Genomic DNA, 18,995 nt, shown 5'->3' with positions numbered 1-18,995 from the left:
TGTGGGGTTTTTGCAAGCCATATGTCTGCTGACAGAAACATTCCTAGTGTAAGCATTTTTTGAAAAGGGCAGCATGGGAAAAAGGAGAAGATACATGTTGGAAGAAGAGCAAATACAAAATCAAGGTGATATCATTTTTTCAGTGGCAACAGGAGCCTTGATAGGTTAAAGAAAATGGTAAAGTAAGGTAAGAACCAGCCATGGAAAGCCATCAAAATGTAGTCATTCATACATTCATACATTTTCTGTCTTTATAGAAACAGGGATCCTGTTGCTCTGCTGAAGCTGCATAGTTCATATGAGGGTTTTTTATTCCAGCTCCCAAAGCATACTTTCAAAATCGATAATGCATATCATCACTCCTAACTGACCGGGGAAACTGTGTCTCAGAACACATCTCAGTGCAGTAGCGACTCAGAAACAGATCACAGGCACATAGACACTGCTGCTTCTGGCATATTTTATTGTTAATCCACAAACAGAATTCTCATAAATAAAAAGCAAGTGGGGTTCCCCCTGAGACCACAGCGTGTTCAGCATCCTTGGTTCAAAATTACACTAGATTGAAGGGAATTATACATCACTTCACAGGGTTTTTCTCCCCAGTTTCACACCATTCCCTGTCCATCTCCCCATCCATCCTCAGGGAACCATTTCACAAGAAAATCAGACTCCAGAAGAAAGTCATAAAGACTGAGGCAGGCTGTCAGGTAAGGAAATTCTGTGCTATTCAAGCCTTTGTGTCTAAAATCCCCAGAAGGAATGAAGTCACAGAATCACAGAATGGTTGAGGGTGGAAGGGACCTCTGGAGATCATCTAGTCCAACCCCYCTGCTCAAGCAGGGTCACCTAGAGCACGTTGCACAGGATCACGTCCAGGCGGGTTTTGAATATCTCCAGAGAAGGAGACTCCACAACCTCTCTGGGCAACCTCTTCCAGTGCTCTGTCACCCTCACAGTGAAGAAGTTTTTCCTCATGTTCAGATGGRATTGYCTGTGTTTCAGTTTGTGCCYGTTGCCTCKYRTCCTRTCRCTGGGCAYCACTGARAAGAGTCTGGYCCCATCCTCTCGACACCCTCCCTTAAGATACTTGTACACATTGATAAGCTCTCCTCTCAGCCTTCTCTTCTCCAGGCTAAACAGGCCCAGCTCTCTCAGCCTTTCTTCATAAGAGAGATGCTCCAGTCCCCTAATCATCTTTGTAGCCCTTCGCTGGACTTGCTCCAGTAGTGCCACATCCCTCTTGTACTGGGGAGCCCAGAACTGGACACAGTACTCCAGATGTGGCCTCACCAGGGCTGAGGAGAGGGGGAGGATCACCTCCCTCGGCCTGCTGGCAACACTCTTCCTGATGCACCCCASRATACCATTGGCCTTCTTGGCCACAAGGGCACATTGCTGCCTCATRCTTAACTTGGTGTCCACCAGCACTCCCAGGTCCTTCTCCGCAGAGCTGCTTTCCAGCGGGTCAGTCCCCAACCTGTACTGGTGCATGGTGTTATTCCTTCCCAGGTGCAGGACCCTGCACTTGCCTTTGCTGAACTTCATGAGGTTCCTCTCCGCCCACCTCTCCAGCCTGTCCCTTAACTTCATTCAAAATAAGAGAGCTCTTCTAGTGTAACATATCAGTATAGCTATAAGTGCAAAAGCCCTTTTACTGTAGACCTGTCCTCAGCTAATTAGGCATATTGTCACTTAGAAATAATCTGCCAAATCTAACTGTTTAGCAGTTCTGGCTGCAGTTCAACTCAGGCTATTCACTTGATGCAGAATCAGTCTGTTATGTATCTTCCTTTAGTGGCTGTTGTATAGAGGATAACAGTCCATTCTTGCAACAGCTATTACAGCTAATCCTTTAGCTCAAGTAGCTAAGGTCTGCATTCAGCTCGTTCTTTAGAAAATATGAGGTACATGCCCAAAAACCTCCTAGATCTGCATAATTTGTAAGTCAAAAGGATAATTATATTTGTTTAATTCTTAGAGGACAACATATATTTCAGAGGAAGCATTACTCTGATTCCTCAGTATCCAGCTGAATAATGCATGCTTTCAAATTAATTTGATACCAAGATGAGTGGAGATCTGTTGAGGCTGGAGGGGGGTTGTTTGTTTTTTATTCTTATATTTTGTTTTAGTCTTATTTTTCCTAGGCTAAGAATAGCCTCTTTTTAGACAGTAAGATCTGTGCTTTTGGGGGCAATTGCCTTCAATCAATAGTCCTCAGTAACAACTATATTGTTTTACAGCAGTGCTCTGAAGGAACTAGTTCAGTTTTTATTTTTTTCTGAAACATTAGGAAAGGTGACAGCTGGTCTGTCTCTTTTGGAGTGTATTTTTTAGGCTTGTATTGAAATTCGGAGGACCTCACAAAAGCCAGATTAAGGCAATGCTGTGGCTTTGGCAAATCAAAAAGGTATGAAATTTAGCACTGCTGTCAGAGCTTTCAGTGAATTCTCTGTACAGGCAATACAATATTATGGTCTAATTGCACAGGCAAACAAGACTTGGCACAGTGTCTGTCCAGAAATAGATTATCTTTCCAGAGCTAGAACATATCAAATTCTAGGAAAACTGGAGGCACAAGATGGATTTTTTTTTTTTTTTCCTGGAGGAACAGTTTAATGGTTTTGGATACTCAGATCAACAAGATCTCCCAGGATCAGCATATGAAGTGCATATTTTTGCAGCATCAACACTGAAACAGGCAGTCATTATAAATTTGGTGCAGAGAGAGTGTCTGGACCTCTTCTCATTCTTGAAAACTCACAGGTTGGCCTTAACAGTTGCCCTAATCAGGTTAAGTTCTGCTACTAAATCTGCATTCTAAGAGTAGATGGCCTTAATTGTTATTCTGATTAAACAGTTTGTAGGACTGAGTCAAAAACTGGCAGGACTGTGGCACTGTCACCAATCCAGATTTTTTAAGGTTGTGAGCATCAAGGCATTCTAGGTACATAAAAGGATTGCACCTTTTAGTGCTATGGGGTATTCATTTTCTTCTGCTTTTAGGCATTTTGAGGATTGAATGTGAAGACTAGCAGGATCTAGCAGCATTTATATCTCAAGCCCTGGTTTTTCGCAATGCAGAAATTCAGACATAACTCATGCAATTAGGAATGGCTGAATGGTATCCTCAGATAGAGGCTGGAGCTGTTTGAATCCCAAAATCCGTAAACTTCCCTTACTTTTACCTACATGTGCATTTTCCTCCTTCTAGGTGAATATACTATTATGACAGCACATTTTCATCTGAAAAGAAAAATTGGTTATTTTGTCATCCAGACATACCTTCCTTGCATTATGACTGTGATCTTATCACAAGTGTCATTTTGGCTAAACAGAGAGTCTGTCCCTGCCAGAACTGTCTTTGGTGAGTATCTCACTTTTCTTGCAGTGTACAGGAAAGAATGGTCTTGTTTGTGGAAGTGATTTTCTGTAACCAAACCACAGTGCGCTGATTCTTATTTCTATTTGAGATGTTTTAGATGTTCCCTTATTCTCTTCTAGTTTCAATTCAAAATCTTTTAAAAATAATGTTAGGGCTTTTTGGTAAAATTATGACAGAAATTGCACAAGAATCAATTATATGAAGGTTAGAGGAGGGAAGACAGAAGAATCAAATCGATGTGATTTGTGTTTTTTTTTTCCCTCAGATAAAATAGTAAACAGTTTAGAACAAAATAACATACATATTATCAGAGTTAATGCATACTCTAGTGTAAGCATTTGAAACAGATTTCACTTCAAAACGTTTTGTTTATCTGTGTTTCAAGATGTTTAACTGGGAAAACCATGTAGAGGTTAATTAGTAACAATTATCTCTATTACCGTCAAACAAATTAATATGATTTTGCATTTACAAAATACATGTTTACTACAGAAGCTGCCATGGAAAAATCCTTTGGGATCTCTAAATTACTTGATTTATCACTAGAAGATTGCAAAAATTAAGCACAATCTTAACTGAAGGCTGATGAAATACAAAGGATCCACTAGATGAGAAATCAGGGAAGCGAGAGCAGTTTTGTGTATAAAACTTTTGTGTCCTTTAAGAGTCATTTGTCTATAGAATCCTCCTGAAGTCAGTTGGGAGCTTTGATTAAAAATCAATTCAGTGATCTGTATTGGGAGCTTTGTTGACTGGTGATACTGATTCTAGGTTTACAAAGCTGTAACTGAGAGTTGAATTTTGTTCTATTAGGGACATCCTTTCACAAATGAAATTAGTGGCAGCTCTGTCATATATTGTCTTCTGTGAAAGAAGGAGCTACTGTAAAGGAAATGAATAACGACCAACAATTTCATTCATCCACAGGTGGGAAAACAAAAACTATAATCCCACCTCATTATGAAAGTTACTGCTAAATAGATTGATCACTGATTTTATAATGCACCACTTAATAAGAGGCACTCTATATGTACCATATATCAAAGTACAAGGATAAAGTATCAATAAGATTTTGGGTTATCTAACAGGTGCGCTTATATTATCTTTAAAAATATATATTTAAATGTACTAAGACTAGAGATAACTAGAATGCCCCAGAAGTAAATAGAATGCCCCCAGAGACTTTTATTTTCTCATAGTCAGCAGTTTCTTACTCTTTCAGATCGTAATATGGAAATACTGACTTTGTGTGGCCTCAAAGAGGCTACTAAGCTAATCTTTGCATCTTTTTTTTTTTCCTTTACAGGAGTAACGACAGTCCTCACCATGACCACCTTAAGTATCAGTGCCCGTAACTCTTTGCCAAAAGTGGCTTATGCTACTGCAATGGACTGGTTTATAGCTGTCTGCTATGCCTTTGTATTTTCTGCATTGATTGAGTTTGCAACAGTCAACTATTTCACCAAGAGAAGTTGGGCATGGGATGGCAAAAAAGCTCTTGAAGCTGCTAAAATCAAGGTGTTTACCTTACGTTTTTTAAATACTTAGAATAAAAAGCAATTACCAAGCATGGTTCAAATAACTGAATATACAATTTTCAGCTTCTCCACAAAAAGACATTTAACTTATGCCAAACTCTCATCTTCCTATAGAAGAAAATTTGCAAGGCAGTATTCCTTCTTCTGTTCAGGGGAATAGGCTGTCAGTCTCCACCATCTATATGAGGTGGTTTGGGGAAGGATACAGGGCGTTAAATACACGTCACATGGGATTTTAACGACTAAAATTCTGATAGTCAGCCAACATACACTATGAAGGATATGTCTGTAGAGCACTCTGCTTGTGCTCTCTGAAATACATGACAAAGCTCACACTGAGCTCCAGGGGTCAAGGTCCCAGTACAATATCCTCAGTAAAAAAGTAAAAAAAAAGTAGTGCTATGAAGACATGAACTTCTGCATTTCGAGCTGAAATTTAACTTTCTGAATCTGACTGACTCTTATCAAATGATGTCCTAAAGAAAGTTCATGCATGCAGGCAATAAAGGAATTGTAAAATAACAATACAAAGAGGAGAAACTAGCAGGAACAACAAGCCTTTCACTATTCTGCTTCCTTTTGTCAGGAGGGTGATGTTAGTGTCTTGGCAGCTGCCTGCAAGGCAGCAACCTCGGCAGGTGAACATCGCCCTGACAAAAGAACCTGCTAATTCACATGCCAAGTGGGATCCGGCCCTGGCAGTCCTTGTTTAGTGTTTGCTGACTTCAGGGAAAGTTTAAACTGAGTAAGGGCTATAATATCAAGGCAAAAACAGCTGTTTGGGAGTCGAAGTCATAATAGCCAACAGACATTTGTTAGCATGATTGATTAGGGTGCATAGATTTTGGTTTATTATTTTGAGAACATATTTCCACTTTCTGTACCTGCTGTCTAACGTTTTGTTATTTACACTGCAGAAAAAAGAGCGTGATTTACTGGGAAATAAATCAGCTAATACTTATACCACTGGAAAGATGACCCCCACACCAAACATGCCAAAGGACTCAGCCCCATCTGTCATCTCAAACACTGTTACCGCTGCAGTGAAATCTGCAGAAGAAAAGCCTGCTGAAAGCAAAAAGACTTATAACAGCATCAGTAAGATTGACAAAATGTCCCGAATAATTTTTCCAGTGTTGTTTGGAACTTTTAACTTAGTCTACTGGGCCACATATTTGAATAGGGAGCCTGTTATTAAAGGTGCCAATTCTCCAAAATAAACTGAAGGACTCTAAAGCCACATGTGAGCCATACTTACAAAGCAGATGCTACCAAGGAAAATTTGAGATCCAGACGACTTTCTACATTTGGGCAATATTCTTCAGGAAGTTTTTTGCATGTTTAATAATATGTACAAATATTATTGCCTTGATTGTTTCTACATGTAACCTCAGATGTTTCGAAGATGGTTATATTACTTACTTTCAGCAACAGATCTTTGTAAAAGGTCAGAAGACACTGAACATGGCTTCTTTGCTGCTGAGTATCTTGCATTGATAGTTTACAAATAAAATAAGTTATATTTTTTAACTGTTCAAGTGTACTACATGTCGTGGTTTTTATACTTCAGATGTACAGTCATACAAATGTAGGCTTAAGCTATATTTTACAGAAGAGCTCCACTATTGTCATCTGATAGGTTACTATGAGTAACACCAGTTGTAAAAGTGCCAAATTATTAAACATAGGGCTCTGTTTGAGCATCTTTACTGATTATAGATAGTACATTACTCCACAAATAAAACTGCACAGCCCAATTTTCATTAGCAGAAATTAATACAATGCAGTAAATCCTAATGGGGCTATGCTGATTTTCACTGCTTGAGCTTCTAGCTTGCAGTGAAGTAACATAGGGAGCAAGATGCTACTTGTGTAAATAAAAGTGGTAGAATCTTGCCCTTAAAAGAAAATAATACATGTTTGTTTGGTTTTTTTTGCATTCCAGCGGAATTTTCTCTGATGGTTGTCAGTATTTATTCCAAAAATTAGAGATATATTGCATGAAATTATCTTTAACATAGATTAGGAACATATTTGTGCAAATAAAACTTTTAACAAAAGCAGTAGACATTTTTATTAGGGTAAAGTAACTAATGTTTGGCCATTTTCCCAAGAAGATTATGTTATATTAGCAGAGCTAAACAGTAAAGAATTACAATAATTCTGAAATAATTATTACTTGTTTCCCAGAGTGAAAACCAGTCAGCCAACACAAAGAAGGGTGATCAGAAAAGAGATGTGCTTTATGACAGCAAGGTGTTTCAGTGACAATATTGACAGAAAGATCTTTGTACTGTCCATCTGAAACTTTTCTATAAGACGCCTTGCTGCTGCCAATGTGTTTTGCTTTCACGATGAATGAGAAAATGCAATCTCAGTTTTCAGCTCTTTTCTCCTTGGCATCCTTTCCTTGTTCCAGAAGCTTTTGTAATTTAATCTTAATGTTTAAAATAAAAAATGCATTCAACGCTTGATTGCTAAATGTCGTTCTTATACTGGTTATCATTTTAGGAAGATAAAAAAAGTCACCACTAGAGTTAAAACAATTAACTGGGAAATACACGTGCATGCACATGAGTACATTTGTGTATATGACGCATCCTCGCTGTTGCCCAGAAAGTTACAGGTCAGGTCCAGGCCTGGGGAGCTGTTTGGGCTTCTTGTGTTTCTTCTCCATTCCTAAATGTTGCAAAGAAAAAAGCTAATGCGCGTATTCCTTTTTGCAACTTTTATTTTGATGTTGTGAATTTGGAAATTTGCAAATTCTCAGTGGCCAGGAGGAGGGCATGGGACCAGCAGGTGACTGGAAGCTGGTAGAAAGGAGTAAGGGAGGTACATGCCAATCTATTGCTTACAGTGTTAACTTGAGAGAAGGTCAGGGTTTGGCTCTCAGTTTTCATTTAGGCATCCCATGTGGCTTTGAGCAGCCACACACTTCCTTGTTCTTCATTTCTCTACTTCTAAAGCTGGATCATGGCATTGAATCCAATGAATCCAGTCCTTTGGGGATCAGAAAGAGTGAAAAATTTCAGAGCACGTTGGAGGCAAAACTTCATAAATCCCAATGGATATTTCTTTTCTTGCACGTAAGTTATTCCCACTCACAAAAAGGTGTGAGCCAAACAGACCTTCTCTTTTCTCTGTGAAAAGCACATAGTTTTGGTAAGTCCAGCAGGGAGGCAGTGCAGTGAAGTGCACATGTGTTGCGATGAGTGTCCTCAGTGGTTGGCTCGCACTGCGCAGCTCCAAAGCGGCTAAAAGCATCTGGTGTCTGGTGGAAGGGAGCAGATCTCTCAACATGTGTGCGATGCACAGCCCATCAGTGGCAGCCTCTTCTGCCTCTGCCTATGGCAATAGCAATGCATAATAAATGCAGTGCTAGACTCAGGTCACCACTCCTAGAAGCTGAATATTCAGACTAGGAGAGCTGAGCCCAGTATGCTGTCAGGACGAGCAAACACAACAATTGCTGTGAGTCAGGAGGTGAATGCCTGGGGTTATTTCTTGTAACCATTGATATGGGCATATATTCCTCCCATGGCTAGGCAAACTGTCCATGAAATGAGCAGCACAGTAGGGGCTCGTTGTTAGTCACCTCATTGTTAATCACTGAGGGAAGCAGCCTGAGTACCTACAGATGACTGTTCACTGTCCTGAAGTCTTTTTCTGTGGTCGATGATGATATGGCATGCTATTGACACCCATGGCAGACAGATGTGTGCTGGGTAACACATCTGAACCAGAGTTCTTGCAAGGAACCAATCTACCAGCAGCTTGCTATTTCTAGTCTCGCCAGAACAACAGATGAGATGTAACACTTCTGGCATCAGTGACACAGCGTAATGCACCAAACTAATCTTACTCAACAGGGTGTCTGCAGATTACCAGTGGACTGATAAGGACCCATCAGGATATAGTCCATGTGATTGATGATTTGTCTTTTTTTTTTTTTTTGACCACATACATAGACACATTACTATGTTGTTGGCAAGTATGCATCTGTACCTGTAAGCTCAGTTTCCTCCCTGCTACTCTTGCAGCCCACAGGTGGCATAGGCTCACACTGTTTTATCATGCATCATTATTTATAATATTTGTTGTTGTGAAAGGGAAGTTAGGTTCTGTACAATAAGTGCATTTTGTTCAATTCAGGTGGTAAGAACAGTACTTGCCACTTCTTCCCCTCAGATACCAAACACTCAAGTTGCAACTAGACTGTGGGTTTTTTCAAGAAGATTAAGTAGTTGTAGGATTTAGAAATAAAAATAGTTACTGAGCAGCAATGCTCCAAAGATTAAGGAACTAATTGACAGCCACTGACTCAAGCCAGGTACTGTGGATTCAAGTCTAATCTGGAGTGAAGGACTTTTGCACAATTTTCTAAATAGAAACTATATCAGCATTCTGAGATGCCGATTGTTAGAAGCTAGAGGAGTATTCAGGAGAAATATTAAATATACATGCCCTGTTCCTCTTAATCTTCCCCAAAATATCTGCTTCTGGCCACTATCAGAGAAAGTATACTGGGCTAGCAAAACCTTTGCCCTGACCCTGTGCAGGTACTCAGCCTATGTTCCTGTGTAAGACAAGGCTGGAGCACAGGCTCACCTGATCAGACCTGTAGACCACAGTATAGTTATGAAAGTGGCATCAGAGTGCCTTGGGGACAATATGCAAGCTGTATTTACTACACTGTTGAAAACTGTGAGCCACCTGCAAAACTCCAGAGGACAGCATGTATGGTAAAAAGATGTCTAAATAAACATGTATCCCAAAACAAGAAAGAATTACAGACGGTTGCTTTCACTTCTCCTCAGACTTCCACAAGAAAGCCTCTGATGCGAGGCTTTTTCCTATGTGAAAGGGAAACGCTGAATCATCTTTAAAGCACCTTCTCCACAGCCATTCTGTCCACCTAGGAGGATTTCTGTGCTAATTTTTATTTGCTTACACCCTAGTATGACCCTCATCCTGAATGGCTCAGCATTGTTTTCTGTTCTCCATTCCACTCTGACTGTTTTTTCCTGAAAAGTCTCCTAATGAATACAGAATACCTGCAAATCATTACTAGTGATGATGCATGTCCTGCAGTCACAGGACAGGACCCATTGCTTTATTTTAGCAGAAAATACTTTGGAATTTACCTGATGTGCAGAAGATCTGACAATTACCTGCCCAAGGCATGTGGCCCCACAGACATTTTATATATATATATATCACTTCAGGTTATATTGAGTGATGCCTTCTGCATCTAAAGGCAGAAAATAATGATTAAGGCTCATTCTGTTATCATGGATTTGCCAAACCTCATTGAAATTTCCTGAAGAAACAGTCTATCTTATGTTTCTTGGAGAATCCCACACATTCCTAATCCTTGCTCAGAACTGAAATGGTAGAAGAAGAATGAACTACTTCTCAGCATGCACTCCTAACTGAACAGTAGGTTTTGTGCCATAGTTTGGGAGATGCTTTAGTAAGCTGATTGACTCCAGTCTAGAATGCTTAAATACCAAGTCATGGTCTACTGCCTTGCACTGCATAACACCTAACAATTGCAGTCAGTAGTATTGTTTGTGTGGGAGACCGTTACTCATTGATGGCATCTGAACTGTGGGAGATGGGAGCATTTCCCAGATCCTGGCTCAAAGTAAACACCTTGATCTCATCCTGCTCCAAGCTAGTGCGGTATCTGGATGCATCAGCTTCCTTTGGCTTCCACTGGAAGGAGCCTGGGCCTTCAGGAATGGGGTGAGTTGTGTCACTGCCCCCAGTTTGGGTGAGCAGGGACACTGCAGGGCACAACTACTTTACAGCTTAGTCACAGCCAATGAGAGTAATAAAAAGGAATTGATTGTCACTGTTTTTTTTCTATATGCTTTCATGAAAAAGAGTTGAAAAGTGAATTACAACAATTCACCAGGGGAGTAAGTATATGCAGGTCTATTGCCAAATTTCCTCATTTGCTCCCATTAAGAATGAAAGAGTAAGTCAAATAAAATAGAAAAGGTTTTTATTTGTGGTATTTGAGTTGTGCCAGCTTACTCCAAGGATGAATTTAGCCAAGAATATATTTTCTAAAGCTTAACCCTCTTCTATTATCTTGAATTGTGTTCTGCTTTTTTCTGAACAGAATATGCCCTCTGTGGAATAGCTAAACATATTTGTACAGAACTGAGAAAGAAATGATTTTATGAAATAATCCTGTCTTTCAGAAATTCTTGCTCAATGTATAAATTAAGCTTTTCAAGAAAACTGAATGAAATTGCTTTGCTACTCAGCTTATACAGCCAAGATGAATGTAGCACTTGCACAGCTATTTGTTTTTTAAGAGGGGAGGCAGTATTCTTTGTAATAAGAATATATTTCCCCTAACACTGTTGCTCTGCAGATTGGAATCAACACTGAAATGTTCAGAGGAACCTAAATTATCTTAAAACAGTGTTTGATCAAATTATTTGAGTTCTTCCTGGCTTTTATGTGTTTTTATTTCAATACAAACAAAATAATACCAAACATTCAAAATTATGGCCATTGCATGGTGATAGTATCTCAGAGAGCAACCTCACCTTACCAATCCACTGTTTTGTTGTGGGCATTTGTTCAATTTTGAGAAAGGCAAAAAGAATTAAAAGGTAGATTTTTATGAAGCCCAAAGGGCTTCTGAAGGATCTCCCTAGGATTAACACTAATTTAGACTCAAAGGTAAGTAAGTGTCCCATTCTGTACTGCATTATTTGCCTTTTCATTGCCGTCCTCAAAGCAATTATCAATTCTCATGGTCATCATGTCTTAAAAGTTGCTGTTTTAAATTGTTACTGGCTAAAAAGAAAACAAAAAGAAAATTTAAGAATGTTTACTGAAGATACCAAGTCATTTATTTCACCTAGAAGACTTTGAAGAGTTTTTAGGAAATGCCAATAGATTGCAATGCACTGGACAGACCATGATAGGTTACATTCATATGTGACAACATCTGAAGTACTACATGCAGGACCAAAAATATTCCATAACCTGTCACCTATATGGTAATAAACTCTGGAACTACAGTCAGCCATGGTACTCTTGGCCTCAGAGGGCCAAGGCTCAGTTCTCAGAATCACACAGAATCACAGAATGGTTGAGGTTGAAAGGGACCTCTGGAGATCATCTAGTCCAACCCACCTGATCAAGCAGGGTCACCTAAAGCACGTTGCCCATGATTGTGTCCAGACAGCTTTTGAATATCTCCAAGGAAGGAAACTCCACAACCTTTTTAGGCAACCTGTTCCAGTGCTCAGTCACCCTCACAGTGAAGAAGTTTGCCCTCATGTCCAGATGGAACTTCCTGTGTTTCAGTTTGTGCCCATTGCCTCTTGTCCTATCCCTGTGCAACACTGAAAAGAGTCTGGCCCCATTCCTCCCCCGAAAAAAGAAATAGCCCCCCCGCAGGACACTGCGCTGGTCAAATGTGCCACAGAGCAGGTTCTCTGGCACCTGAGGTAACAATGAAAGTCCCAATAAAGTAGAAGAGAGCGTTCAGCACTTGCTGGGCTTTCTCTCATCTCCAGTGCCAGAATGGAAAGACCAAAGCCTGGTACCTGTTTCAGGGTTTGTCCCTGCTGTCAGAAAACCCTCCTGTATGAAGGGGAGACTATATGTAGGGGAGGAATGTTGGCTCTGCTGTTACTTTTCCAAACAGATTTTGGGGAGAGCAGAGGAGCAAGAGCAAAGAAAGCTCTGGAGTATGTGCTTTCTCTCCAAAGCTTTCCCAGGTGCCCCATCTTGCCCTTTACTTGGTAGGGGTGGGCAGGGCACAGAGCAGCAGCCCCATGCTCTGGCAAGTCATCAGTCAGTTTTTTCATCTCCTGGATATTGGTGCTTGTTCCTTCTCTCCTTCTGCTGTTCTCAGGGTGTCAAGATATTAAGAGTGGGGATATTCTATGTTCTTAAACACTACAAGCGCACTGTGAATGGTGAAGTTTAGATTATTTGGAGACCCATGTTTTGTAAATCAGAGGTTGTGGCCAAGGAATACCAGGTCAGCTGCGCTCAAGAAGATTGTTCTGGTAAGAAGACAGGTTAAAACCTTGGCCTGCCCTTGCACCAAGCTTGAGGTGAATGCAAACTGCTCTGAAGACATGACTGAATGCCTCAAACTGGCCTGAGAACAACTCCAGCTTGTTCAAGCTGAACCGGCCACCCAGTATCAACTTCTCAGAATGGCCCCTTGGGTGTCTTTGCCCAATAATATGCCTCCAGCTGGATGCATGTGAGGGATAGGACACTGGTCCCAAAGGTGGAGATATTTGCTGGCTACAAGGGGGCAGAGGAGCAGAAGAATCCTTATGGACTGCTGTGCCATCCTTGCACTTTGCTTCTTCCTGGCATCTATTGACATGGCATAGGCTTAGCCAGAGCGCACTGACTGTGGGCACAGTCATAATGGCGTGGCACCATGCACCTTGTCATGGGACTTGCAAGGTGTTCCTACTGAATGGTTTGTTTTCTTCTTTCTGTTCCTGCACTAGCAAAATCATTGCTGCGCCCTGAGCACCTTGGTTTGCAGAGTGCTCTGTCTTTTCCCAGAAAGGACTCCATAAAATGCTCCTAGGATCTGTAGCAGAGGATTCAAGAACCTGCTCTGTAGCAGCAGTGCCTTGCCAGAAAGTGTTGTCCCCTTGTTATTGGAGCCCATTGCACTGCTGCAGAGGTGACTTTGTTCCTCTTTTGCTGATGTCTAGGTGATGTAAGAATCATCCCTCTGAAGTATGAGGATCTATCCGTGTGTGCCCGCATGCCCTTTACAACAGTACACTGTTGCGTAAACAAGACTTCTGACCCTGGCAGGATGTTATGCTTTCATCCACTGCAGGCTTCCTGGCTAGCCTTGTTGGGTAAGTTGATAGCAATGCTTTTCCAGCACTTGGCGGCATTTTGAAACTAACTACCATAAAAAACAAAACGTTCAGATACTCTTTAATGGAACAATAGCTTAAATAGGCAGACCTAACCTGGCAAGATTGTATGAGAAAAAAGATGTGAGACCACCTAATCTGTAAGACCAGCTAAATCTGTCTCCTCCTTTGGCATTGCTGACATCCTCAGAACAGCTGCTCAGGGGTTGTCCAGCCCCAGAGGTCCATATGCACAGAGGGTGTCTGCGCTCAATGTCCATGCTTCTGCCAGTGAAGTACGCAAAGCTGCTGAAAAGCCACAGCACCACAGCTTCAGGTGGGATTCACAATATCCTGCCCTTGGGCCAAAGAGAGCACATGAGTTTCATGCTGAAGGACAGAGGTAAGGACATGCAGAAGATGTCCGGACATATGAGGTTCTGAGGCTCACATTGTGAGGGCTCTCCTTCAACATTTAATCACAAGCAAAGTTTAGGTGCCTAATTCAAGAAAATTGTTTAGTGCTAGAAAGGGGGCATCCGGTTCTAGCAAGTGAGCCACTTGTATTCATAAGCCCCATTCCTTCCCTCTTTCACTCTTCAGTTACGTTAACTGGCACAGCTGCCTTCTGAAAATTTTAACTTCCCAGCCCCCTCCACGCACAACAAATACCACTGAGGGTTTAGCTTTTGGTATCCTTTAGGTTGCAAAGATAGCTGCCCTATGTAAAAATGCAACGAAAGGTAAGTTAGAATATGGATAAATTTTATTGTGCTGGAGAATATAAACATTTTACTGTTATTAAAGGGTGTGATAAAAAGTTATTTTTTTAAAACATGTGTTTAATAATCATGACCTTCATCTGAATACACCATTTGAAGAGAGCGAGCAAAGGCACAGGGTACAGTTAAAAATAAGAGAAAAGGATGTGAATATGAAGAAAAAAAGTAAAAGTAAAAATGCATAAGGGAGGAGGTATGATAAAAGGAGGAGCTATTATATTTCTTTGGCATTAGCACATAGTCCACTGAGAACAACAGGAAGAAAGCCTTAAACATCAGCTTATTCCTCCTTACAGCCAGCGGAGAAGGAGGCAATAAATGAATTGTAAAATTCTACTCAAGCCATGGGGCTTGCTGTCACACTGTAACTGAAGAGGCGAATATCCAATTAAACWTTATGAGAGTTTTTCCAAAGGGCCGGATGATTTACTGCCCATATACACTACTTGTAACAGTGCACGGTCACAGAGTCATGGTCGCAGCATGGTCGCTGCTGCTGGCGGGAGAACCCCTGCTGGACGCCCCGACGGAGGGTGCCCGCGCTGGGTGTGCGCTGCCCCCGGGGCATCGCCCCTTCCTGCCCCGCCGAGGGGCTCCGGGGGCCGGTCCGCGCCCGCGCTTCCCCCGGCAGCCGCCAGGGGATCCCGCCGCCCGCCGCAGGAGCCGGCGAGGACGGGATGCGCCTTCGCGACGGGCGAGGAAGAGAAGGGACCGCGGCCGCAGGGAGCCGTGCGGCGCCAGGGAAACCATCCCCGGCCGAGGGCGGAGGGACCCTGCCCCTGCCGCGCGGCTGCCCAGAGCCCGGCTTCCCCGGCGGGGGGCGGGGGCATCGCTCTTCGCAAGCATCGCTCACCACCGCTGTTCCTTTCCTCCGGGGTATTTTTGTCGCGGTACCAGGTGTTCTGCTTGGGCGGCCCGCCCGGGCGGTGGGAGAAAGGCAGGCGGCCCCGCGGCCGCCCCCGCCGCACCTCGCGGCGGCTCCGCTCCGCCGCGCCCCGGCCGCCGCCGGCACACGCGCCCCGCGGGGGGCAGCCCCTGCCGCGGAGCCTTGTCCGCTCTCCGCCTGCTCTGACGGGCTCCTGGCGGGGCTCCGAGCACACGCTACGCCTTCATTTAGTTGACTTGAATCTGTGTATGTGAGTACGCGTCACATGCATGTTCACGTATGTGCGATGTGGCAAGCGAAGGAGCAGCTGGCGGTCGTGAAAACCCTCTTTGCACGCTGCTTCCCAGCCTTTCTTCCCGAGTGCTCAGGCACTCTAAAGCCGGGACATTGCTATCATGAACTCCACCCTCCAACTGGTGTTTCCATAAGCAACAGCCATCAAAAAAATCTTCGGGTGCCTGCAAATGCTCCTTGCTCTTGTTGCAGCGAGTTACCTGGCGCTGGTGCCCGGGAGCCGCGCGGGGAGCAGCGGCTGAAGCGGGGCCGGTGGGACGCCCCGTCCCGACACCCGCGGGGCTTTGTCTCCCCCACCTGAAATGCGGTCGTTCACCCCCCGCCTCGTCCCGCATGCCCTCAAACGCTGGTGCTTCCGCAAACTATTCACACCTGCAGATCAACGTGCTGCAAAACCAGCCTGCATCTGAAGCAACATTTCCAGCTTGCACTTTCGCATAGCTATTTCTGGTGAATCCCAAGGCAATACCAGTGATCCTTCCTTCATTCCCTTTCCTTTCAGACTCTGCCCATTATTTTTCCAAGACAGCAGGAGATCTGGAGTTCAACTGTATTCCTCTGCTGGCGACAGAAAAGAGCGCAAGTTTTATAACAAGTGATTATGAGCAATTCACAGTAATTGCAATTAGCCAAAGTCAACACGAAAGAACTGCTGTATAATCTAGTAAAACGAAGTTTAGGTTGCAAGAACCTAAAGTGCATGACTGGAAATTAATTGCTTGGCTCGCAGTGGATTTTCTGTAAGCTGTCTCCTTCCCTCAATAAATAAATTAGGGAACAGAACTCATTCTAATCAGTCCTTCTAGGCGTCATACGGGAGCTATTCTAAAAGCAAGATTACATCTTCCAGCAGAACTTTTTAAAACGTAATGTCATAATTAAAAGCAACTCCCCCAAAACTTGGAAAATAATACCTAAGGGAGGAGAAAGCAAAGATTTATACTTCAGAGATTTCAAATCACAGTAAAATGATCACTCTAGCAGGGTTTTTTGTTTCTGCTTTACTGTAATATAAGTGAAATTTTGTCATTTTCCAATTCTGAAAGCAAAGGGGAATATTCTTATTACGCTGATGCCTGATGTAAAGTTCCATAGAACTGGAGAGAATTGAAGACATCAAAAATCACATCTGTGTTGTTCTTAGTGGAGTAGAAAGATACATTATGTCCAGACCCAAACTATCTTTCTCCTGAATACACTTCGCTGCAACCACATTTCCTAGTTCCCACAGCAGAGAATCCTAATTTATCTCAAAGATCCCAATATACACATAAATCCATGTAACTTTGCCTACTGCATGCCTCCCTCCTCTGTGTATACACTCTACAAGCATATCCTACATATGTGTATACATATATATGCACGGACATATAGTGCATGCAAACTTCTACATACATAGAGCTAGATATAGAGGCATATGCGAACACATTGCGTTGTATATGTTTAGCTATCTCTTTGTGGAAGACTATACTGTAGGTTTCTGTCTGTAGCCGCATAGACTGGGTGTATATCTGCATCTATATGTACATGGGGATGCCCGCGGTGCCGACCACCCCGACATCGGAAGCAGCGCACACCTCGCTACCTCCGTCTGAAGAGAGCTCCTCCAGCGCCCTGGGCGCCCCATTTGGCAAGTGAGTGTGGGGTTTGGGGGGGGGGGCACCCCCGAAGTGCCGGAGGGAGCTACAGCCGAGGGCCACGCCGCCGGCCGCCCCCGGCGCCGCCGCGCCGCGCCGCAGCCCCTGCCCCTGCCCCGGGGCGCTCCCCCGCGAGAAGGAACCACCGCCTCGGGGGCCTCGGCTCCCGCAGCGGCAGCTAAGGATAGCGGGGAGAAATCCCCACTACTGGCTGGCACTTGATTGCGCCTGGCGAGTTTCCTGCTCCCCCTCTCCCTTGTGTGTGCGTGTGCGTGTGCGTGTGTGTGCGCTCGCAGGGACTGGGGGCAGGGTTCACTGCTCGGCTCCGCTCCTCGCCGGCGAGGCAGGTACCTGTTGGGCAGAGAGAGGAAACAAGGTGCTTCCCAATGTGGGGCGATCTCGGGCAGCCCTCCGCCGCTCGAGATCCAGCGCCGTGCTGCAGTGCTGGGTCCGGGGTAGGTGCTCCACTCGGGGGCTAAGGTGCTCCACGTCTCCTCCCGGCCCCCGGCCCCGGCCCGCGGCCCCAGCCCGCCCCGCAGCGCCCGGTGCGCGGGCGATGCCCGGGCTCTCCGGCCCTGGGCGCCGCCGAGGGGGCATGGTCAGTGTCAGCCCGGAAAGCAGGAGGGGCCTCTGCGTTATTCCCGACAACGGGCTGTCAGGAAGGGGGAAGCGCCGCAGCACGGTGGCTACTGAACACCTGCCAGACCGTGGATCTTGATTTATACTTGAATCTGCAAGGATCTCCTTTGGGGATTTTCCCCCTCATCCCACTTTTTTTTTTCTCTCTCTCTCTTCCCCCTCCCCTCCTGGAGCAGTGTTAAAGGGGGTATTTTCTTCAGGGTATAAAGCTGAAAATACACAAGAAGAGAGAATAAGAGCCTCATCTCATTGCCTCATTCTTGTTTGCATGTGAACATCCTGCAACATTTACTTCATCCTGCTGCACCTTTTACCTGGCCAGATCTGCCCAGATCATGTCAGCTAAGCTTCTAGCGGTTTTCTTCCTTCTGTCAGTGTTTCAAGCCTGGTAAGTCCGTACTCCTTTCAGCTACCTCCACTTCTTCCTTCTTCTCTCCTCCTAATATTGGGGTTTTCGGGCTGGGATGCCACTCTCAGAGTTTGAAGAATACTTAACGCCTGGGAAGGACATCGGGCTCTTCCCTTTCCCCTCCCCCTCACCATTTTATTCTTTTCTGCGCTGTGCTGGGTTTTATTCCGAAATGCAGTTTGCTGCAACTCCCTCCTTGGGACCCAGCCCCACCTCGCTCCACTCACCAGCTAAAACCCCGGTGTCTTTACAGCCAATCCGTTACCCTTCCCAAGACGAGTGCGAAGCCGGCGACCGCCCGGCAGGGCTCCATCCCGAGCCAGCCCGCCAGAAAGTTTTCTCGCTACTGCGCTTGTCAGGGCATTAGCCGAGCCGGGCACACGGCGGGCCGCGGAGCTGGCGCTGCCCGCGTCTCCCCTCCTGCCGCAGGGAGGCCCGGAGCCCCCCACCGCGGGGGGGTCCCGCGGGCAGGCTCCGAGCGAGCCGCGGCAGCCGCGGAAAGCGGAGCCAGGCAGCCGGGACACGCTGCGAGGACCCCGGTCCTTCGGG

General features: G+C 44.4%; 2 protein-coding genes across 2 annotated transcripts in view; both read left to right on the top strand.

Annotated features, from left to right (window-relative positions):
• LOC112970380 (gamma-aminobutyric acid receptor subunit alpha-5-like) overlaps nt 1-6,373 on the top strand; it is a 30,935-nt gene extending 24,562 nt beyond the window's left edge. Inside the window, exons 4-6 of the mRNA XM_026074699.1 lie at nt 3,218-3,370; nt 4,695-4,906; nt 5,844-6,373. Coding sequence (XP_025930484.1) covers nt 3,218-3,370; nt 4,695-4,906; nt 5,844-6,146 — 668 coding nt within the window. The 3' untranslated portion in view covers nt 6,147-6,373. The remainder of the gene's footprint in view (nt 1-3,217; nt 3,371-4,694; nt 4,907-5,843) is intronic.
• Nucleotides 6,374-18,372: 11,999 nt separating this feature from the next.
• GABRG3 (gamma-aminobutyric acid type A receptor gamma3 subunit) overlaps nt 18,373-18,995 on the top strand; it is a 330,885-nt gene continuing 330,262 nt past the window's right edge. Inside the window, exon 1 of the mRNA XM_026074700.1 lies at nt 18,373-18,425. Within this exon, the coding sequence (XP_025930485.1) occupies nt 18,373-18,425 (53 nt within the window). The remainder of the gene's footprint in view (nt 18,426-18,995) is intronic.

Source organism: Apteryx rowi, unplaced genomic scaffold (genome assembly GCF_003343035.1).
Source record: "Apteryx rowi isolate R43461 unplaced genomic scaffold, aptRow1 scaffold_396, whole genome shotgun sequence".
NCBI classification, from domain to species: domain Eukaryota; kingdom Metazoa; phylum Chordata; class Aves; order Apterygiformes; family Apterygidae; genus Apteryx; species Apteryx rowi.
The sequence above is the reverse complement of the archived record's forward strand: the minus strand, read 5'-3'. Positions and strand labels throughout refer to the sequence as shown.